The following is a 23851-nucleotide window of genomic DNA, read 5'->3' as shown; positions in this document are numbered from 1 at the left end:
TGGCGAAAGAGGCAGAAATAGAGAGGGAAGAAGAAAGGATGAAGGAAATGGAGAGGTAGAAAAGAGGATAAAAGTTTAAAGAAGGGATGATGTGAAAGGAGGGATTTGGAGATTTGATGAGATGAAGGAGGAGTGAGAGTGAGCGAGAAGGAGAGAGGAAGATGACAGGGGGAAAGGAATCCTGTCTGTTTGTCTTCTTGGAAGAAAAGCAATGTCAAGGCAAGTTGCACACACTCACACACTTTCACACACAAACCTGTAAATCAGCACGAGCACATTCACAATCCGTCTGCAAGAAAGTGCAAAAAAAAGGCAGTAAAACACTCGGGACTGCCTTCACTCTCAATCCACAAACCTGTCATTTGATGTCTGTTTACATACCTGCATACACACCCTCAGTGTACACTCACTCACACACACTCTCTCTCTCGCTCTCGCTCTCGCTCTCTCTCTCTCCCCAGCAGCGGGTCCCTGGAAGCAGCCAAACTGTCAGTGACTGTTGCGAACACATGCTTGCTCTCGGCTCGGCTCTTTTGCTGCCAAGGAAGGAAGAGGAGGAGGAAGAAGAGGAGGAGGAGGAGAAGAAGTGAGGCTGGAAGGGACAGACAGATAGAGGAGAGAACGAGAGAGACTTGGGCCAACCTCTGACTGCTTCACTTTGTCTGGCTGAGTGTGTGAGAGACCAGAGGCAGAAGACCAGTGATGCCATAGCATCCAGGAAATAGCTAGGATCATCTCCAGCTCTTTTTCTTTTGACTTTTTTCTTCTTTAGTTTTTAATGATGAGGAGAGACAGAATCTTCTTAGTCACTACCCTCACTGCAATCTTCTCTGCTGACCTCTACTTCATCTTGCTGCCAAAGCTGAGGATTATTAGGCAGCAATCAGGACATCTCTGCTCATGTGGTCACAAGAACTTTACCCTCCCTAGGCATGGGGGTCTGGCCTCCCCACAGCTCTCAAACTGGACTTCTGCACCGCCCCTGGATATCATCACGTCTGAACCTGATGATGGCATCTCAAAGCTGGAGAGGCTGTTTTCCCACCCTTTGTACAACATCCAGACTCCTCTGCTGGGACCAGAGGAGAGGCTGCTGCAGGCAGAGCATCTCATGGAGTACTACAGGAGGAAAGTGTCACGCTGGGAAAGGTCAGATAAAGGTGTCATTCTTCTAAATCTTTAAAAATCACATCCACACTTTGCCCCATATCTCCACAGTGCAGTTTATTTTGCAACTGCATGTGACTCTTTTTCTAGAGTTACTCAACTTTAATTGTGAAAGAGGAAAGCAGTTCTCTGGAAGCACGTGTCGGGGCTTGACTGTGGTCAAAGGGCAGGGTCACTGACATAACAGACAAACACACTAACCGTGCACATAAACACACTTGTGAATTAGCTTGTGATAACGGAATTACTCCCACCCACACACACAGACGCCAGGATGTGGTAAGACAGTTCTGTGCGTCATAAAAAAGTCTACATGTCGAGAACAAAACCCCTCACAAACATGTCTTCCCTGAGGTACACATTTTGGGCTCTTACGGTGGAAAATAGGGAGAAAAATGAGGATTGGATGTGCTCTCTGCTGTGCAGAAACACGATGGATAACCTGCAGGCTTGTTTGAGGGTTGCAAAATATTGCAACATCATCCCAACACTGACATTAAGAAGATTTAACATCAATGGCTGCTCAAAATGAAGAGTTAAAATCAGCACAAAGAACAAGGGAACAAGTTGATTTCCTCATCAACCTCTTTTTGTAACATCCTGATTAATCTTTATTAGAATGAATCTAACATTTGCACTCTCTGGTCTACATTTATCCTGATTACTCTCATCCCTCATGTGGCCTTTCACCTTTAGACACTCATATTTTTATCCCCTCTCTTGGTGCTTTATCCAGTCTGTGATGGAGTTTGTTTAGGTTGGGAGATGACCGTCCCACTCAGCGCGGTCAGCTCCGGCGATGTGGTGCTGCTCTCTAACCACAGCCTTATTTGTTTTGGTCTCAGATTATTCCTCCTCTCGGTCTGTAAGTATAGCACAGAGGAGAGGCTGTGGAAATTTAAAGATGTGTTACAGCTGCTTTTAAAACCAACGGAGAACCCGTGTGATAACCATAAAATTAAATATGTGAATGACATATTTGGCTGCAGGAAACTCAAATAAGAAACAGAGTTTGAATTAAAGAAAGATCTGTTTCCCTTGTAGTTCCTTTCCTTGTGTGTTTTATAAATATTTTTTGTTGGAAGGAAACCTGTTGAATCCACTTTGCCATGGATTTTATTCACGCAGAGCTCTGTAGTCCTTCCAAAATAAAATACTGCCTCTAAAAACAGCATATTTTTCTAAAGCCGAGCAATCCAAGAGTAACTAGACCACAGCCAGAGTCCTGGTCTTTTTCAGTCAGCTACCAAAAAAGCATCCACAAGAACGAGAGCTCTTTACATATCTCAACCGTACTGTTAAAATGTCATATTAGAAGCTGCTACAGATTTCTCTCTGGCTTCTCTCTCCTCAGACATATGAAGATCTACAGCGGGGCAGCAGCCTTGTCCAACATCACGGTGATTGAGCACGAGGTGACCTTTGACCCCGATGCCAGCTGGGTGAAGTTCCATCTGGGAATCAACCGTTACGCTCTGTATTCACGTGACGACCCGGCCATCCCGAAGCTCCTCAAGGAGTCGCAGAGCATGACGGTCGTCAGTGCAGGTAAAGGACGGATGGAGAGGTGGACGTGTCTTTGTTAAAGCAACAGAAGAGGCAGAAGTAGACACATTCTTTACTCAAATAGAGTACAGATCCTTTAGTAAAAGACAAATTTAATGATAAAACAGAAGCTCTCATTCAAATTTTTTACTTCCGTAATGGTGAAAAAATATATATCTGAAATGTACTCACTGTATAAAAGTAAAGAGTCTTCTGATGGATGTCTGTCTATGTAAACATCCATCAGAAGACTTTTTTTTAAAGACTATAAATCTTCAATCATTCGTTCCTCAAACTACATTACAAAACATCCTGAAAACGGTCGCTTTGATACATTTCCTTTTTGTTTTTACGGTATTTATAATGTTTTACTGTTTTCCATGGCAGGCAATCTCAGATCAAAGAGTCTACTCTGCCCGGCCACCATGAAAAACAGAGAAATTCATTTGGTCAGTTACTAAAAGTTCTCTGCAGACAAACACTGAACAAACTGATCATTACGCAGCCTTCTCTTTAGGAGAGACAAATACAGACCAAGCAGTTTGCTGTCTCTCTTGCTTTCTTGGACCAAACAGGGAGGAGCTATGTAATTAGGGCCACCTTAACTCAGGTGGAATGAATCTCCCTCCACCTGGAGTCAAACAAGACCCAATCAGGATTTAATAAAGAAAATGTTTGATATTGACCTTCTTAAGAGGGCTAATCTACACTACAACAGAGAGAACAAAGTCTTAAGAGAATAAAGATATGATTTTATGAGCAAGAAGCTGTAGTTACAGACTTTGGTAACTCTTAAAATAAAAGGACATATAGGGGGGATTTCAGAAAAGCAGCCAGCTGCCTGCACTAAAATGAGGAACGATGATCATCTTGTGATGTTTCACTCATCACAGCCGAGGACAGGCTGCGTATTAGTCAGCCCATCTTCAGGATAAACTCAGTTTCTCGTGCAGTTTATTCAGAATCTTGATACTGAGGATAACATGGTGCTGATGTGCTAAAAGATTGAGTATCCATACATTTATGAAACCTATACTTAACTTGAGCTTCACAAGATGCTCCATGTTCCTCATATTAGAGCAGGCCGCTCTTCAGAGCTTTCCGTGGACTAAAATTTGACTTTTTTCTATGAATGTTTGACTTTACCCCTGATATAGCTTTTTTTCAGTTTTAACAGAGTTTTTATTCATATTTTTATGATGAAATATGGCACATTTACAGGGTCAGCTTAACTTTGAGGACCTGCTATTTTTGCTCATTTAAGTGTGTTAGAAAAAATAGAATAGTCACATTTGAAATAATATAAACTAAACAAACCTTCAAAGGCTTTTTTTTTCCCACATACATATTTTCACACCAACATTGATTACATGAATTTGCACCTTCCTCTTAGCATAATAACAACATTTGTTTAAGCTAATTTATAATGGGGTAAGAAGACAGCAGGCTCCATGGCATGATGTTATGTCATGTCTGAGGTGAGTCATGTACTGACGAGCATGCCAAGTAATCGTCTTTTCAGATGTGTTATTGTTCCATCTGTTCAGATTGAAATCAATCTTGAAGTTAAGAAAGCTTTGCAAAATGTTGCAAAATATAAAATAGACAAAAGTTCTGCTCAAACACATTCAAGTGAAAGAAGCTAGATGGTTTGCTTAATGTAAAAATTTGAAAATTATGTTTTTTTGATTGTTTTACATGTAGGGGGAAATGAAAATGAAGTAGAGATAACTGAGAAAGTCCAACTCTTAATGGAAAGTAACAAAGTATTTATACCCTGTTACTTCCAAATCTGAAAAAGAAGAGTAAATACCTGATCTTATCAGAGTGAAACCTGTAGACTGTAAATAAAAATGGACAGCGTTGCTCCGCCTCTTCTGAAGCCAAAAAATCCCGCTCCTGGGCGCAGCCATTGTGCAGCCAGAGCATGTGAAGCCACTGTAACAAGCTCCACCCTACAGCGTACTGTCATAAGATGCTGTGTGTTCTTTGAAGTTTCCCTGTACGGCGGCTGTGAATCAAAGGAAACCCGGAAGTAAAACCCCGTTTTTTAAACTCTAATAACTAACGAAAAAGAAACTTTTCAGGAAAAAGAGGCCTTGGACACAAAACAGTCAAATACTAACTACATATCACCACAGCATACGGATGTGAGAAACATTCGTACCACGTATATTTATTTTTTAAAGTTTGACTGACGGATTTTTTTACCTATGCTGCAGCCAGCCACCAGGGGGCAGATACTCCACTGAAAGGTTCACCAAATGGGGAGCATCCGGCTCGCTTGGTGAAACCTAGTTGAAGCTATTTAGAAGATTATCTCTTTATCGAATGAGACCAATATTTGTACCATTTATCCTCAGTAAAACTTGAGACAACATCTCCAAAAACATCTTAGGTACTTACTTCTGTTTCAAATTCAAACTTAACACCATCCTAAAAGATGGAACTAACTCATCACTGTGCCCTCTTCCTCTTTTCTGTGAGCAACTTCTAAAATTAAAACTTCAGTAAGGAGTTTTAACCATTTAAAGGGCACTCATTGAGATACTTTGAAATTCAAAATTTCAACCCAAGAGTGTTATTGGAGGACATAACAAGACTATTTAACATTTGTGACATTTTTCAAAATGTTTCATTTTCATGTAGAAAATCGAGGTCAACGAAGTTACCAAATATGGTTCCTTGCCCTGTAGTGGTAAAACATTTTCAAAGAATAGTGTATATGAGAAATACAAGAAAAATCATGTAAGGGTGAAAAGAACATTTATGTAACAACATTAGATCATAAGAACATAACATAGATCATGGGGGTAATATCCAGGTTGCAGGTCGGTGTGACAATTTCTCCGCAAACAACACACATGTCACCACTTAGTACAACTACTTTAGCATCAAATGCTTGAGTTTTGTCAACTTACCATGGTTTGTTTTGATGTTGCACCTTATTTACTGAAGTGGGCAGAGCCGGTAAAGCGTCTTTTTCCAACTTCAGAGTAAAAGGAAGTTTGATGTGTTCCAGGACTCTGCTGATTGGTCAAATTCCACATTGGGGCATTCTGTTACGTAGAGTGATTTTTGCTGATTGGCTGGGTGTAAACCACATGCCTCTCAACCTCACTGTGAAGTAGGGGAGGGTGCCATTTTGGGGGGGTGTGGAAGTTACCAAATATGGTTCCTCGCCCCATAAAGGGTTTTTTAAGCTGGATATAAATACCTCTAAATGGTCTACAAAAGCAGACAACACGTACAGCTACAACATTGTTAATTTTTTCTATGACGTTTTTTTTAATGCCTTAAGTCGCTGCCGGGGGATAGGTGTCAAACAAAATGACTTTTCACGCGTGTGTAGGGCAAGATCTGCAAAGAGATAAGCTGTAATGTATTGTCCACAGGGGTCTACAAAATCAACACAAACTGAAAGTTCCTCACAGGAGCTTTAAAGAGCGGTTTACTGACTTGCTGCTTCATTAAAGGGGATTTTAGAGAATGTGATGGCTCTGTTTTGAAATGACAGTCCAATGCTACATGTTACACCTTAAGTGAGAGTGATTTATACACTACATAACAAGTTTGTAATTTTTAATCTCTTACAGATTACACTCAAGATGAGAAGGCCCTGAAGGGAGCATGCGATTGCACCCAAGGTATGTTCTGGGCTCCACAGGATGAAGTGATGCTTCTCTGTCTGCTCAGGTTTTTGTGTTCTTTATCTCATATCTGATGCTGTGTCGACTCACGCCCAGCATGTAACAGCATGATTGTTCGATCCCTGACTATCCTCTTTGTTTATCTCTTTTCCGCCGTGCTCGTCAGTTCTTTCAGACACAAATACACTGCTGCCTTTGTGATTGTGAGAGTTGGGTTTTCATTTGGCACTGAAATTAAGATTTTTCTTCCTTTATAAGAGGCCTGCTCTAGGGCAAATAAAAACAGGCATTTGGAGATGTTCAAAGGCAGAGCCCATAATTAAATTTTTGATGTGTGCACGCTCCGAGGGAAGCAAATGTTTCCAAGCTCTAACCTACACCACCTACGCTTCCATCTCTTACTGCAGAAGAGAAAAAGCTGCAAATGTGTGGATAGATAATTGATAAAGTGATGCAGTGACCTGTTGGCTATCTATAACTAATTAGGGTTTTCTACAGAGGATACAAATGCTTGTTTTAGGGCTGTGCTTCAGCTTTTTTAAAATCAGAAATATGGAATCAAAGCATATTTAGAGGGCAAAAAACGATATTTCTTATTATCGTCATGTTCTCTTGAAAAAATTTAGTTTTATATATATATACATATTCTACTGCTCATACTTACTTTTTGTCCTTGTAGTGCCTCAGCTACAGGACTGACCACGCAAGCATCGATCAGTGCCAAGAGGAAACGCAGCAAAACAATCCGTCCAGACGGTTTAAATTTAACCTCAAAAGACATTCTCATTATTTCACTAACTGAAGAGAGACACTTTTCATTGTCCACAAAGACTGTTTATGCCTCTTTTCAGTCATTTCCTGTAAAAAAAAAAGTCCTGATTGTAAAGCTTTATGCGATAGTTAACTATTAATACACTGAAGTTTTACAGAGCACCGCAGGGGGGAGGCGTGCGTGTGGTTAGTCTGGCCTCATGCTGTGAAATCCTATACAGCCAGACAGAAAAGAGCAGTGCTCGAACTGTGTTACCAAAACCCCCAATTACTTTATCACAGGGAACTGGCAGAGCCAGGATATATTCCAGTTTGAACCGGCCTCTAGAGCATTATGATAAAGACCAAATACTGACTCAGTTACCTGATAAGTGGTGTTTGCTTTTGTCAGGCTGACATTTAAACCCCGGAGCTTACACAAAGTAAAGGAGGAGCAGCTTCTACCCAACCTCATTTTTGACATTTAAAAGCTGTCTGTCTCTGTTTCTCTCTAGTTGTGAAGCCCAGTGGACATCACCTGAAACTGGCTCTGAAGATGCAAAACTTTGCTAAAGTCATGTTCAAACCAATGAGGTGAGGACTGAATCCACATTTATCCGTCCCTGGCGGGGGTTTCACCTACTAGGCGACTACTCCATTACTTTAACCCCTAGTGGGCACTTTAGGCATTAGTCACATAGTCACCACAGGGGAGGGGGCTGACCTTGGCTCTGCGCACCTGAATGCTTGTTTTTTTTTTTAGAAAAACCGCACAGCAATTTATCTTCTGCTTATGTAGATAAAATGTGATTCTGAACCGTGTGGTATGTCACAGTGGAATGCTTGAGCTGTTTGCATTACAGAATACAGTTTTCTTGGTGCACCAGAACCTTCTTTTCTCTTTCTTACATGTCAACTAGTTGACTGCTATTTTAAAAAACTTGGCAACTAGAAATAGTTAGTTGTCATGAAACAGCTAGTCCCTGGTCTACTTTAAACACCATCAATGGCTTTTATATCAGTACACATTGGGTGAGAACATACACTGAATAAATCATTGAAGTAGGGGGTGATGGTTTGGGCTAGTGGTTAAATCGTGCCCCCCATGCACAGAGGCTCCAGTCCTCAAAACCTGTGGCCAGGGTTTGATTCCAACCTGTAGCCGCACGTTTTTCCTATCTCCCAGTTTCCTTTTCAATCCACTATCTTGTGTCTGAGTAAAGACATAAAAGCACCATTAAAAAAAATCAAACAAACAAGTCTCAGTGATGTCTCAGAGGTGTTATGGAGCCAAAAGTGGCAGGTCCCCAAATGTTGGCTACACCAAGTGGCAATCTCCGGTCTAAAACTATGAAGCCCATGTGGAAGTGTTATAAACTGCTATTCATTGAGAATCCACTAGAGGCTAGAGGCTAGAGGTTGGCTGGCTGCAGAAACACCAGAAACTACATAGACACCAATTCAAAAAAGACGATCTTTGCAGCATTAATAAACATGTTTACAGCCTGGTTAAAAAAATGGCTTGGCTCTACGTAGTTAATTTCTCTCTCGGCACACACTGTACTGGAGGTGAATTTTTTTCTAACATGACGGTTCAGAAGATATTAAGATGACGAGTTTTTGCCCAAATAAGGACATGACTGACTTGACTCCCGGACGGGAACACATAGCTGTTGGCTAGGAGGCTCAAACTCTGCCTCTTTAGGTCACACTATGCCTGGTTGAGTTCCGCATTTCCAATATGGCTGCCGCTGTCGATTGGCTTCAAAACAGTGCTGAGGAACAGATAGGTGACGTCACGGATACTATGTCCATTATTTATACAGTCTATGGGCTCCACCTAACTTCTGGCTATCTTTGAGCTTGTATAGAGGTGGAATGGAGGCCACAACCTTTCCACCTAGCAAACAGCAACAATGCTGCCACCTGTGAGTCAAATCAGCCACTTATGCACCTAATGTTGCATAACTCTTGGTCTTAAAATAATCTAAATTGATGAGTAATAAACAAAAATTCCATCCTTGCACAACTGTACAAAAAAAGTTGAAGTAGGAACCATGAAGCCACACTTTAGCTCAAGCACTGGTGTTTTAAAGTGACTGTAGATGAGTAAGCGATGACGAATTATACAGTCTACAGCTTTGGCTCTGTCATTAACTTACCACTCAGATGTGTGATGATTGAGTGTTTCCCGCACAAAGAGATTTCATGATTTAGATGACTAAATAATGATGTCAGCTGACTTGAGTAATATGACTTATAGAAATGAAAAGAACTTGTGAAACAAGTTGATATGCCTCTCAACTGAAAATAAGAGTTACTGTGTTTCCTTAACTTCAGAATCAGTCTTTATAATTCACAGAGTATTGATGATAGTAAAAAAGAATAAAGTCCTACACACTGGCAACTAGACACTGAAAATGTGGATTGGCTGTTGATTTTAAAAAAAAAGTCAGTGTCACTGAAGTCTTAAAAAAAATGAAATTTAGCATTTTGGTTACATTACAATAAATTATATTGGGTCAAGTGCGTTAATTTGCGTCAGACTAAATCATCTGGTATCTGTTAAAATGATGGTATTTGGTTTGTTGATTATACACTACAGGCTACTGTTACTGACAGCTTGATCACTGTGTTTATCTTGACTGTGTATGTGTGTGTGTGTGTGTGTGTGTGTGTGTGTGTGTGTGTGTGTGTGTGTGTGTGTGTGTGTGTGTGTGTGTGTGTGTGTGTGTGTGTGTGTGTGTGTGTCAGGCAGCAGAGGGATGAGGAGACGCCAGAGGACTTCTTCTACTTCGTTGATTTCCAGAGACACAATGCAGAGATCGCTGCCTTCCACCTGGACAGGTACACATGTAATGACCATAGAATACCTCAGGGCCACAGGACACATTGTGACTTAGGAATCATAAAAGTTATATCTGAAATACCTATTTAATAACAATTATTTTATTTTTTTCTCAATAAAACAGTAACTAGGAAGTCCTCAGTTCTCCACAAGCCACGTAAACATTAGCAAATGTTATCTTCTTCTGGAAAAAATGTTTTTCATTAGGGTCGGGCAATGTGGGAAAAAATATTGTATCATTATTTTCCTATGGTAGGATCATGATCTGCATCACAACTCCAGGAAATGTTGGTCTCCTCAATATAAGATAAGATAAGATAAGATATTACTTTATTGACCCCCCTGGGGGTAATTCACTTGTTGCAGCAACCCAGACATAAGTACAATCAAGAGAAAGTTCCAATCCAATTAGTAAAATAAAATAAAGATAGGTAGATAAAGATAGAATACAATTTAGATATATACAATGTTACAGATGGAATTTAGATAAATACAAATGTTACAAATGGATTAAATAGCAGTAATTACAGGCAGTATTATGTTTCAGTAGTAACAGGTTGACATGGTGGGATTATGGTTGGTAATGACTGATTAAGCACTATGATATATATATATGGGTATATAATATGACTGGTCTTGACCTAATATCTTGGTCTTGACTAAAATGTTCCTAAATTGGCGCCGACATATGGAGCAGGTGGATCCAAGGCATGCATTGAAGTGCAGCCTAGGGACTGACATAACAAAAAGAGGATAGCATGTCGGTCAATTTTGCTTTTTTATTAAAAACCCTTAAAGCTCATTTGAGGACGTTTTTGTTTGTGAAGATTGGTTTGTGAAAAACTCCTCACAATACCTTTAAGTTACTAGCGTCATTCCAGTTGACGGGAATTAAAAAAAATCTATATAGTGTTAAACAAATAGCTATAAATTACAACTACGCCTCCCTGAGCCGACAAATAAACCAGCCAGCCTACACATAGATTGCAACATGTTACCCAGCCCATGATTTCCAAACCAGCTGATCAGCAGGAACCACAGACAAAGACAAACACAGGAACACACACGTCTTTCAGTAATCGCACATAAGCTAAACTGAGGTGATTCACTCTGAAATATAGTCATCTAAGCTAGACTGTGTCATTAAGAAGCCACACGTGATAATTCATAGTTTCACCGCTCAAAACAGAAGGTCGACGTCAACCACTCAATCACTAAGATTATAGTTCTTAACCTGAATATCTGCTTTTATTTGAATCACATTTTAAAAATGTGAGAATCAGACCAGAACCCAAACAGTTTCCTATTTTTAATTCATGGTGGTGTGTTTTTAATCTGTGGCAGTGTGTTGTCTGCCTCTGTTGTGTCTGTGGTGGCTGCCAGAAGCGCTCATTATCATCGCCAGCAATCAGCAGTTGAGGGAAAGCCGAGGATTTGAGAAACCGCCATTCAGCCTCACACACTGATTGTTGTGTGATTGCTGTTTGCGAGTCATGACTGAAATATGGCCCTCAGGGAGACATGAGCTCTTGATAGTGGTTTTGAATGCAGCCAGCAAAATTATACAGCATAAAGACTGACAATTTGGGTTATTCAGTGATCAGAATCTGAAAAAATGAACCAGTGACTCCTGTGAAACCAGGTTAAGAGATAGAGATAAGTATTCATCAATACTGGAGTCTTGTCATTACTTTTGCAGTTAATAAAGTTTGGTGGCAACCCTTCTTGCCCAGATGACCTTAAATTGAAGAAGTTTTCCTCTAAATCTCCCCTACCTGTTTCTCAGGATCCTGGACTTCAGGAGGGTCCCTCCTGTGTCGGGCAGGCTGGTGAACGTCACAGGAGAAGTGCTCCAAGTCACCCACAATGAAGACCTCCGAGGGGTCTTCTTCACCTCACCTGGTAAAAAATAAATAAATAACTAACTACAGTAATTCAAAGTAAAATAGGTTAGAAAATGGGTGGCCCCCCCAAAAGAAGGTGATTATAGCAACTAAGACTGTGCAGTGAATATGGTGCTAACAGATACAGCTAGTTGGCTGACTGTTTTTCTTAGATTAGCAAAACAACCTGAATCAGGAGAAAACAGGTTGGATTAGCTAACTTTCCTGTCTCCCACCTCGATTTGTATTTCACAGACACATAAAAGTTATATCAATATTTTCAACTTATTATTGGCAAAAATAAAAGTAAGTAAGTTCTATGAACGGTAGAACTATTCGTAGCAAGCGTTTGCGATTTTAGATGACAGTTTTCTTTTCTTAGTGGATATTTTGAGCCAGTTTTAAAGCTCCTGTCTGTATACACTGACTTTTCAAAATGATAGGAATTATTTTTTGTGATGAGAAACCTCATCCAGGTGTTATTTAAGTCAGACATATAATTTAAAATTAATCTTTGCTGTGGTAAATTTAAACAAAGGCTGTTTGTGCATATATATAGAAATAATTCATCTTATCTCGTATTTTTTTTTTTTGCTTTTGCAGGTCAGATAGAAGCAACAGTATTAATTTCAGCGTTTTTAACAACCGACTAAAATCTCCTTACGGGAGTTTTAACTTTGCTTTTTGTCTATTTATTGGTTATGTTCACACAGGTTAAAAATCAATTTTGAGAGGGAGTCAGAGCTTATCTAAAGGCATGTGAAAAGGAAACTAAATTCACATTTTAATATTTGTTCCTTTTCTACAGCCAACAACACCTGTTTCTTTGCAAAGTGCCTGTATGTGTGTAAGACGGAGTACGCTGTGTGTGGAAACCCTGACCTGCTGGAGGGCTCTCTGTCTGCCTATCTACCTGGCCTCAGCATTGCTCCTCGCATCTCCATCCCCAACCCCTGGATCCGTTCCTACACCTTCAGTGGACGAGAGGAGTAAGACCTCAACTTTTGAACACTCATGATATTTAACGTCCCATTTGATGACACTTGTATTTGTGCTGCTACATGGGAACTATGTGGCATAATAACACAGGGTCTATTTTACAAACTGTAGTCTAACTGTGGTCCAGACAGTTGGTGGCCTCTGGTTAGACTGTAAAGTCAAGTGTTTTTCAAAATTAAATGAAAGACCAGACTCTATTTAATTTTGTTGATGTGAAACAATTTGGATGTTTATCACTTTGTTGTGTAACGCTTTTCCAAGTTAGGAAAAAAGAACAAGAGCTCTTATTTAAAAATTTTCTCTTTCAGTCTGGGGCTTTGGTATTAATTGCAATTGCATCGATAAATCATCGTAAAAATCATGCAAACATTACCTTTTGGATGGAAGCCTGGCTGCACAGATTTGCTTTTACACCACCCTGATGCTGTCAGATGTGGCTGAAGCTTAATTGTTAATCTTTTAGTGGTGAAAAACAAAACACTTTGTCAGATAGTTTGCCCTAATATGCACTTTGTAAGATTTATTTTTTTGCACTTCATATTTTCATAGGAATTTGAGAAATGCAATCACACGTTGCACTTTCCCAGTATTGTGCATGCTTATTTTCATCTTTGCTACTAAATCTACTTATTTAATGAACTGACTTTTTTGCCTTGTGCCTCAAGTTTGCTGATACGTTCTCACTAATGACACTACTATTTAGTTTTATCTATAGAGGAATGGTAATGAGGATCACTATTTCAATTATGGCACAAATGTGACCCTGATGGAAATAACATCCATACAGTTCCTGCATCACATTTCAGTTATGCTTGTTTTTTTAAAGGTGGGAGGTGAATCCGTTCTTCTGTGACACCATAAAGCAGATGTATCCGTATAACTCAGGGAACAGGCTGCTCAACATCATAGACATGTCCATCTTTGACTTCCTTATAGGTATGTTGTACCGTTTAATCATTCACCAGCCAATGTAAGCATCAGAACTTTTATAGTCTGGAATACATTTCCTGCTGTGGGTTACAGGAAACATGGACAGACACCACTATGAAATTTTCACCAAATTTGGTGATGAAGGATTTCTTCTTCACTTGGACAATGCCAGAGGGTGAGAAAAAGACGTCACAGAGGATCAAATTATTGTAACCGTATGCTTTGTGTTTTGATTTTCCTCTCACATCTTGTGTTCAGGTTTGGGAAACCCTCTCATGATGAGATGTCCATTCTGACTCCTCTGTCTCAGTGCTGCATGTAAGTGCAAAGATATAAAGCCTGTGGAGTTGTAATGAAGATTTAGTGCCTTTGTATGGTGGCCCTGAAGGTTTCTGGGGTTTCATGAAAGTTAAGTCATTTTTCCACAGCAGGAACTTTACCCCTGAACTACGTGCGTTTCGGCCGGAGGAACCAGGGTCTAAATTTAGTTCAGGGGTAGATAAACTCCCCCCTGAAAAGCCCCTACTTGGGGGGTAGTACTTTTCAAAGATCCTGGGACTTTCGGTTGAACTTTACGGTGTTTGTGGAATTTACACAGTTGTTGAAACACAGAGGGAGTTCCTGGGAATGCATACTAGTTTAGTTTTTTATTAAGATTTCAAAATATTATTTAATATAATTTTTTTTCTCCATATGTCACTGGCCTGATTTGCACAATCTACCCGGGACTTCATCCCGTGGTTGAAACGCAGACAACAATGGGGGCACAGGAACCTTTTAGTTCCGGGGACAGTAGTGGTCAAAATGCACCTATAGTTCTTTTTTTTTAAATGTTGTGATGTATGAAAAGTTGTTTCATGTTGTTGGCTGTGGTGTTTTTGAGATGTTTCATAAAGTGCTGTGTTTTGGGAAAGGTTTTTTTTTTTTTAGAAATGTTGTGTTTTGAACTTCAGGGCCACCATACTTTTTCCAACAAAAGTTTTGGCAGGCAAATTAACCTCTCTGCCTCCTCCCTCAGGATAAAACGCTCCACTTTAGTGCGTCTCCAGCTCCTGTCTCGACAGGACTACAGGCTCAGCGACGTGATGAGGGAATCCCTGCAGGGAGACCTCTTACATCCCATCCTGACAGAGACCCACCTCTTAGCCCTGGACCGCAGGTTACACAAAGTCCTCCGGGTGGTTCAGCGCTGTGTGCGGCGGCTGGGTGAGGACGAGGTGATCACGAGGGACTTTGTGAAATCTACATCGAGGCCTCAGACGGTCACAGAGATGAGAGAGGTCAGGTAACAGAGGATGAAGAGTCGCTGCTCCTCCTCGTCGTAGCTGCTCTGTAGAACACGAAGACTTCAAGGTGAAGCTCAGATGGTTTTGATTTAAGGAACAAGCCATAAATGGAAGACGCTGTGAAATGTTCAGAGGGGAGAAGGAAAGAATCTCTTTGTGAAAGGTTCAGAGAGCGAATCATTGCAGGCTTTGAATTCCTTGCACAGAGGGAGACATAGTTTTATTTCCTTCAGTTTCTCTCATCAACATAAAATCCCCTGAGGGTGCATTTTATGGCACTACATGTGCACCTGCAACATCAGGCTGGTTCATGAAAGATTAATCTATATTAATACCTTTTAAGGAGCAGTTCGAGACTTGTAATGAGAGAAATTAACAAAGACATCAGCTGAAGAAGTAGAGATAGTCTTGAAAGTCAGAAGAGCTGTGATGCACTGGATCAGATTATGAAATAAATGTTGGTGATTCTTTTAAGATTCTTACGTCTATTTATATTGAATTAATAAATAAAGACTTTAAGCAATGATATGGTCTTGACTTCATTTATCCAGTGGTGAGTGTGTTTATGTGAGTTTAAAGTGCTGCCTATTAAACAGCCATTTAGTTTACTCCACCCTGTTTTCCAGACTTGTAATCCTTCTGTCTCATCTTGAGTGTTTAAACAGCGTTACCACATAACTGTTAGGAACTGAATACACACATAATACCGCGCAAATATATTGAAACAAAAACAACTTTTTAGAGTTATATTTTTCTTTCACTGTTCAGACAGCTGAAGTGAGGCAGAAAAAGTGGAGAGTCGAGACTAGGGGACAACATGCAGCCAAGGATCGCGGCCAGGTGTCAAACCTGCGACCTCTGCCACCAGGACTTTAGGGTCTGTATGAGAGGCCCGTATGAAAAGCCATTTGAGCATTTATTCCATATCCTTGATATCAAGCACTGGTTTCCTGCACTAATTTAATCTTTTACTGCTCAAACTCTTAGTAGTTAACTAGTAGACAGCAAAAACTCTGACATGTCAACTAGTAAAGGCATCAATTTCTACCAGTGACACTAGTGGCAGATATTTTGACATTATTAGTTAAAGCTAGGGTTGGTAGTCACGGAAAACTAGCATGAATTTGAATGTAGCATTTCCTCAGGACTCTGTCTAACCCCTCCCTCCCCTCCCCTCGGAGCTCCACCAAAACAACGCCCCCACTCACATGCACGAGCGCCGCCATATGATTGTGACTGATTCAAAACCAGTCCTCAGCACATTGTTTGTGTTTTGCACTACGTCAACTCTTGTCTCACTCAGTGCAAACTAAACACCAAAACATTATCATAGTGAAAGTTAAAAACACAAACAACCATGAAATGTACGCGCAGGAGGTGGGCAGAATGGCAGGATGGGATTTGATTGGTTTCATAAATTAGCTCCTGATGGCAGGGATTGGTTGGTGTTTTCCCAGGTTTACTCCGGCTGTAGATAGCGGCTTTTTTTCTCTCTTTTTTAAGAACACATTATGGATTGATTGCCATCGAAACATAAAGATCATTTTAACCAGTATAACAAAAAGTGTATCTAAATCTGACTACCAACCCCAGATTTAATTAGTAAGCATACAAAAAGTTTAATAATTTACTTGTAATGACAAAAATGTCCGCTCGTAACACTAGGTTTAAGTATTTTTGACTGTACTAATTTACAAGTAAGGCTCAAAATTGTAACCATAGTTAACTAGCAACAGCAACAAGTTCAGTAGTAACACTAGTGATGGTGTATGGAAAGCTAGGCCAATCAGTGCCCCACAAAGCTACGTCTTTAAAAATCTGTGAATTTGTTTCCTTTGTTAGCAAGCCTCAGTCTTAACTTCTTCTTAGTTTCTTTGTTCATCTTATCAGACGTTTTGATGTTCCCTCCATGTGGAGTTCACTACGACGAAAAACCACAACTATTTTTAAAGGGATGTTAGAATTTACAAGTTATACCAAAGAAAGTCAGACATCCACCTGAAGAAGCCAGCGGGGAGGTCGATAAGATCACAAAGTGTGCTCTCTTCCGGAGGTGAATACCTTCATACCGCAGTGTTTATACAGTTTATCTTCATAAAAACCTGGCAACAAGAATAAACAGAGGAGGAAGTGAAAGCACAGGCAGAATGTTCCCTTGTGGCAAAATGACCTCAGTTGCCTATGGTTAAACAAATCCTCCTTAAAAAGTAAAAGAAAATAGGGTCATGGTGATACGGTGAAGCATGGTTGAAAGTGGGAGTAGGATATCTCAAACATTTAAAATGCAGGAATGTATGGAAAAATGTAGGGATTTTTAAGAGCTTGATCTAGAGATGAACACCAGAGTGAAGCTTTTCTTCACTAAAAGCAGAAACATGTCTCCACCCTGTGGATGTATGTGACATTGCAACTGTTTTCAAAAACATTTTAACCCATCCCAACCAAATACAGGTGCAGAAAAAATAAACAATCGTGTAAAAGTTCAATATTTACCACCAGTTATAAAAGAAAATTAAAAATTAACAACACAATTAAAATGAAAAATATAATAAAACAAAAGAAAAAGGAAAATTAGAATATATTAAAAATTTGCATTTAAAGTGCAGTTAGTTACGTTAAAATAAGCTAAGATAGGAAGGCAGTGACAAATAAAAATGTATTAGTCTTTTATTTAAAAGAGGTGAGAGTTGGAGCTTTCAGGGAGTTTGTTCCAGATATGTGGTACATAATGACTAAAGTTCTGTTGTAGTCGACCTGGATCATGTGGCTGTTTGTAGCTTACATTCAAAATCGATGAATATTTCTGATCCAAACGATGTTTAAACTGTCGGGAGTCCGTATATGGTGTTTTATTGACTCGAATGGGAAAGAATCGGCTGCGCAGTGAGCGGCGCAGCAGTTTGTACATCGCCATAGCTACATGATAACTCGAGTAACACAGTTTGTACCTATAGCTACATGATCTGAGAGACTTCAGATTTACAGACATCAGCAGTAACTTTTCACCTGGTGTGTAAACATGTATCGAGAGTTTAATGAAAGTGATGAAATCCCGGCTCACACTGTTTCATCTTCAATTCCAACAAAACACCAACGAATGGTGAAAACGAATCAGGAAAAGAAGGGGTTTCTGTCTCAATCCCAGAGGTTTCCTGCAAACGCCTCTCTGGTAGGACTTTTAACAAACCTTAAATGTACATTTACTGTTTCAAAACTCAACTTAAACATGATAATGTGTGCTTGTTGTGTTACAGAGGGACAATCCAGGACCTGACAGCTATGACTGTGCCTCCAATGCTGAAACCCAGAGTCCTTCATTCTCAAAGAAAGGCACCACAGGCTTTGTGATGTCCAAGGTCAGGGCCCAGAGTCTGTCACTGCACTGATTTTAGGTTTCTGCAGTCCGTCTTTAACACTCGGTCTACCAGAATTCTGCAACTACTATAATGACCATAACAGTCATTTTGACTGCTCAGACATTATTTGCATATCATTTGGATAATCAATGAAAAGATCTCAGAAAAAAATGATGGAATAGGTAAAAACACACCAGGACACAAAATGAAAATTATACTGAATGACTATTTTATTTGTGTAATTGACACCATCATAACTTCTTTGAAATTACTCATGCAATCTCGAACTGAATCCATTTTCTTTATGAAAAAAACCAAAACAAATTTATCCAATGAAAAAACAATATTGCCATGTCAAAGCAACAAATTGCTATGTTTCACCATAAAACAGAAACTTGATTACCCATCAGCAGAACCTCACTGAATTTGTATGATGAGTGCCCTGTCATCAGACATGGACATGACAGTAATGGATAACTGTCATTCTCCATATAGTTTTCATTTTTCATGTTTTCTTGTACTGCAAAATAGATAACCATCTTCCATGAATTAAATTTAATTCATACTCATATTCAGTTGCCAGTCAGGATTAATTTTACTACAGTGCCATCAACATAAGATACTCCTTTATTCGTCCCACAACGGGGAAATTCATGAAGTTACAGCAGCAAACAAGAAGGGTGGTTTAGTTACTAAAACATAATATTAATAATAATAGTAATAATAATAATAATAATAATAATAATAATAATGATAATAATAATAATATTTATATAGCACTTTTCAATACAGGTAACAAAGTGCTTCACAATGAGCAATAAAAACAGTAGAAATATAAAGCATAATGAAGTGATAAGAAGCTGAAAAGCATACAGACTTTTAAAACAGACAAGCAAAGTTAAAATTGAATAAAATCACACAATAAAAGCTTTCCTGTAAAAATGAGTCTTGATTAATGAAACAAAACAAGGGACTGACTCTGCAACATGCAGTTTTAGGATTCTAACATGTTGAACACCATAGCTGCAAAACATTAGCATATTAGTTTCAGCTAGTGACTGTGAAGTGTACTATATAGATAAACTTGCCTTACCTAAGCACCTCAGAGCCATATATGTGAATGTTGGCTCTAGTCCACTAACATGAAATATAAATGTTGCAAACCCCCCAAATTCTCCTACAAAATAGAGATGACATGACCTTTAATTAAGTTATTGGGGATGTCATGTTACACTGATCTGGATCAGCATTAGCAGTGGTGTATGAGTAATGTCTGTAACGCAATTTGTTTACATCGATTCATATAGTCGTCTGTCTCATATGCTTTTATTTTGACATTCCTGTGGCATTCATCACATCAGGAATAGTCTTTATTTTTATTTTGTCTTGGTTGTGTTGTGTTAAACGAGCATCTCGTACCACCTCATACCTCTCCACTGCACTCCCCTAGTAGTTATGTAATTAGTCATTAAGCTGGGTTCTGATTCTGTAGATTAACTGAGATTACAATTACAGGAGCAATACAATGGCTTTTTATGTAATCCTCTCCTCAGGCTTCCTCGCATACCGGTTACCTACAGAGAATACTCCCAGGACCTAATGCATACAACCTGCAGAGCTCCCTCATAGACACACATGACTTCAACACCGGAGTGTCCAGAGTGTTCAGGCTGCCAGTGGCTGTGAAGCTGGATGGTCCCAAGCACAGGAGTCCAGCCCCAAATCAGTACGACGTATGTGTGGTGTATGTTCTTAATGACTGTATTCTCAAACTGTTTGTGTTTCCTGTAGTTGATGTGTAGCTTTTTGTTTCTTCTTGAATCGACAGATCAGATTTCCTGATAGAGAGAGATTCTCCTCAGTGGGCGGTACATCAAGCTTCCTGTCAAAAACAAGATGCTGTGAAGCTTTTAACCGAACGGAAAATGCACCATCGCCATGTAATTTCCCTTGATTCTTCTAAGTTCTCATTTTTTAAATATGCATAATTTCATTTTACAAAATACTTTTGTGTTCAGCCTTTCTGGTTTGATTTATCTTGGTTTTAGGTCACTATCAACTGAACACCAGTGCAATCCAGAACTGCTCCAAGGCAGTTTCGTCCCCCTTCAGATCCAAAACCCAGAGAATCCCTGCTCCAGTGATCAAGTCTGGTCCTGGCCCAGGGGATTACAACCCTGATCAGCCTCCTGCACCAGTGAAGAGGACTCTCCTGCCGTGAGCAAACACAATGCATTCATATCTGTCTTCATTTCTTCCAAATGTATTTCTTTTCAGTAATCTAAAGATGTTAACTCTGCTTGTTGTGTTTGAAGAAGGGGGCATTATTTGCGCTTAGCAAATCCTCCTCTGATCATCCCTAAAGACCCTCCCTTTCCAGGCCCAGGCCACTATGAGACAGATGATTATAGAGGCATGTCTAAGCATCCAGTGCCCACGGCTGCATTTGTATCCAGGTTGGAAAGAACCCCCAAATACCTAAAGCCCAATAACAACCCAGCACCAGGTAATGCCTGAAAAAACTACACAACACATTGATGCTTTTAAAACACATGCATTTCCAGGAAATTCTGGTTTTATGTGGAGGATTTTTCTTATTTAAAACCAGAAAAATACAGCTGATGTGAAACACAACGAGGAATAAACACCAGATTATGATATTTAAGAGCGTTTACAGATAGAAAACAATACAGTTTATACACTTCTGCAGAATACAACGAGATATGGACTTCTGCAGGGGGCATTTATGATCTGGAGAACCACAGCTCACAGTTTCACACTCAAGTTTGAGCTTTGTGGTTATCCTAGATTTGTACATCTTTAAAAGAATAAAGCAGAATTAAATTACGTTTGCAATAAATTTGCATCTTTACTACAGTAACTGCTTCAATTCAGTGAGGCAACTGCAGGGTAATGCTGACTTGAGCATATGTAAATGAAGCAGGGTGAGGAGAAGTATGTTCACTTGAAAATTTAATGACAACATTTCAACATAAAGTAACTCCTGAAACCTACAGATGATTTTTCTTTTAACCTCATCAGTCTCACTAGATAGATCTCACCATTAGAACCCACTGTCCCTTTTCATTTTAAGCAAAGTCATGCTCTGCTGTAACTAGTTTGTGTTGTTTTAGAGTTATCTAGTTGTCATTTATTAGCTGAATGCTGTTTTAAATAAACACATCTACACCACAGAAACGAAATGCATGCATCTCATAACCGGGTTTTTCTTGGCCAACCAAAACCCTACATGTGTATTACCCAGAATACATCTTGATTGCATCCAATGGTATCAACCCTTTCACCATTTTCTGAATAAGGAAACAGCAAATACAACTTTTATTTCAGCTGAAAAAGTGAGGTATATGTAGAGGTTGATTTACAAAAGTACCACAGCAAGACACTTCTTTTGGGCCTGGGGCTGAGTGAATTCCCCACCGACACATACTGTGAAACATTCACACAGGGAATGTCCCTGACTGCTCTGATGCTATCAAGACACCAAAGCTTTTTCTCATAGAGCATGTATCTATGTCTCTTAGTCCCTGCAGCAGAGGAGAAGCGTAAATCTCCCTGAAACTGGTCCCTGTCTTATCATACAATGCAACTTTAGTTCAGAGTACAAACTGTGCAGTCGATACGCGATCATTTTTTGTTGCAGTTACATCAGGTCATGTGTTTATCTGACCTTCTCCAGCTATCTGAGAAAAACCTACATACTAAACATACTGACACCTACATACTGACATATGATGTCCCTATTAGAGTGTTTAAGCTACATATATGATTTAAATGATACAAATATTAAGTTGAACTTTCTCTTCCTCTTTCCAGGCTGCTATGATCCTCAGATTTTATCAAAGAAGTCCTTCAATTACAGTGACCCCGAAGTCTGGGTTCCATGATGAGGCTTAAGAGGAATACCTGTGTGTGTGTGTGGAGAAAAAGGACGGAAATTAAATGTTTGCAAGCATTTAGTTTGTGTTTCTATCTTTATATAGGCCAAAGAAAATGAATTATATTTAGTATTTATTCAGAGGATTGCCCAAACACTTAAACATTTCAGTTTCTCTATGTTCCAATCTGTGCATGATAGAGCAGAAAGGTTTGTTGCAGTGGTTAACAGCTGCTGGTGCAGGCGGTGGTTCACCACAGTAACATCTGAGAGCTTGGAATTACACCACTGTGCCAACTGCTGCAGGGCAGGCAGAGGGGTTGAGTGTGACTGTATGTGAGCAATGTGCCTGACCGGGCATGACGGCAGGGATGGAGCTCAACACGAGAGACAAATGGACACAACAGTTGCGTCCTCTATCAGATGTTAGATTGATGGAAAAGTTTCTGCAGCACTTGTCTGACCCAAAAGTCTGGCCTTTTTGTGAAATAGACACATGTGAGGATTGATCACCTTCTCGATGGTAGTAGTAATCAATATTTTCATCACAACAATGTATCAAATGATGATGTGAAAGGGGTCAGGGGTTGTCAACCTCGATATCTAATCACCAAAACGTGCCTTCATGGAGATTTTCAGAGAGAGGAGTACATCATTGTTTTGTGGTCCTTACTGTTCAGGTTCACTATTACTACATGTTAAGGGCCTGTGCACACCAACAGCATTTTTGTGCTTACCGCACCTATTTTCTATACGTTAGCTTCTGAGCACTTAGGCATTCTCAGTGCTACAACACCTTCCACGTCAGCTGTTTTTTATTCCTGTCAGTTGAAAATAGTTCAACTTTTGAACAATCAATCAATCAATCAATCAATCAATCAATCAATCAATCAAGCTTTATTTATATAGCACTTTTCATACAAATCAAATGCAACCCAAGGTGCTTTAAAGCGATTGAAAACAAGAAAGAAGCAGAAATAAAACAATGGCAAGACATATTAGGGGAAAATAATAATAATAATTCTAATAATAATAAAAATAGTAATGATAAAAACAGAAATATAATAAAATAAAAAAGAGACTAATGCGCACCAACAATAAAATATGTGTAATTAAAATAAGTTAAAGCATCAAAATTAAGAATACAAATAGATATAGTTAAAATAGATTTAAAAAGGGTAGGGATAAGAGTTGAAAATAAAACCAAGGCTAAAAATATCAATAAAACTGAGTAGATAAATAAAATAAATAAATGAATGAATAAATAAATAAATAAATAAATAAAAATAGAATAAGATAACAGTTAAAATTACTAAAATTATAAAGAAACATTTAAATCAATATTACAGTAGAAGGTAAGTAAGAAAATTGTTAAACCCTACATAAAAGACAGATTGAATAAGTATGTCTTTAGTTTACGTTTAAAAGTCTCAATATCTCTGTCAGCTCCCCTCTGATCCTCCGGCAGGCTGTTCCATAGTTTAGGAGCGTAGTGGCTGAAACCAGCGTCACCAAATGTTTTTGTTCTGCTCTGAGGACACA

At 39.3% G+C, this 23851-nt stretch overlaps 2 protein-coding genes and 1 long non-coding RNA gene across 3 annotated transcripts; 2 read left to right on the top strand and 1 right to left on the bottom strand.

Annotated features, from left to right (window-relative positions):
• The first annotated feature begins 468 nt into the window (after positions 1-468).
• On the top strand, positions 469-15584 carry fam20a (FAM20A golgi associated secretory pathway pseudokinase). Its single transcript, XM_034707172.1, has 11 exons — positions 469-1149; positions 2522-2715; positions 6309-6359; positions 7628-7706; positions 9867-9959; positions 11747-11862; positions 12652-12832; positions 13669-13778; positions 13866-13947; positions 14031-14090; positions 14791-15584. Exons 1-11 carry the CDS (start codon positions 779-781, stop codon positions 15059-15061), a joined length of 1608 nt encoding a protein of 535 aa, XP_034563063.1. The 5' UTR covers positions 469-778; the 3' UTR covers positions 15062-15584.
• LOC117829597 lies at positions 2126-3208 on the bottom strand. The gene is made up of 2 exons (XR_004634640.1): positions 2905-3208; positions 2126-2744 (listed from the first exon to the last, which is right to left on the bottom strand). It is a non-coding gene; the product is annotated as an uncharacterized LOC117829597 (long non-coding RNA).
• Positions 15585-17861: 2277 nt separating the features above from the next.
• Positions 17862-22387, top strand: stpg1 (sperm-tail PG-rich repeat containing 1). The gene is made up of 7 exons (XM_034708185.1): positions 17862-18227; positions 18313-18414; positions 19968-20147; positions 20243-20354; positions 20463-20631; positions 20730-20920; positions 22249-22387. Exons 1-7 carry the CDS (start codon positions 18078-18080, stop codon positions 22317-22319), a joined length of 975 nt encoding a protein of 324 aa, XP_034564076.1. The 5' UTR covers positions 17862-18077; the 3' UTR covers positions 22320-22387.
• Positions 22388-23851: the final 1464 nt, after the last annotated feature.

Source organism: Notolabrus celidotus, chromosome 18, assembly GCF_009762535.1.
Source record: "Notolabrus celidotus isolate fNotCel1 chromosome 18, fNotCel1.pri, whole genome shotgun sequence".
Classification (NCBI taxonomy): Eukaryota; Metazoa; Chordata; class Actinopteri; order Labriformes; family Labridae; genus Notolabrus; species Notolabrus celidotus.
Note: the sequence above shows the minus strand (reverse complement) of the source record. Positions and strands in the feature narration are given on the sequence as shown.

Excerpts from the sequence above, each read along its gene's own strand:
- fam20a (XM_034707172.1), top strand. The coding sequence starts at position 779 with ATGATGAGGAGAGACAGAATCTTCTTAGTCACTACCCTCACTGCAATC. Across the intron at positions 11,863-12,651 it reads GGTCTTCTTCACCTCACCTG|CCAACAACACCTGTTTCTTT; the intron begins GTAAAAAATAAA and ends CCTTTTCTACAG. Across the intron at positions 14,091-14,790 it reads CCTCTGTCTCAGTGCTGCAT|GATAAAACGCTCCACTTTAG; the intron begins GTAAGTGCAAAG and ends CTCCTCCCTCAG.
- stpg1 (XM_034708185.1), top strand. The coding sequence starts at position 18,078 with ATGTATCGAGAGTTTAATGAAAGTGATGAAATCCCGGCTCACACTGTT. Across the intron at positions 18,228-18,312 it reads TTCCTGCAAACGCCTCTCTG|AGGGACAATCCAGGACCTGA; the intron begins GTAGGACTTTTA and ends GTTGTGTTACAG. Across the intron at positions 20,148-20,242 it reads CAGCCCCAAATCAGTACGAC|ATCAGATTTCCTGATAGAGA; the intron begins GTATGTGTGGTG and ends TTGAATCGACAG.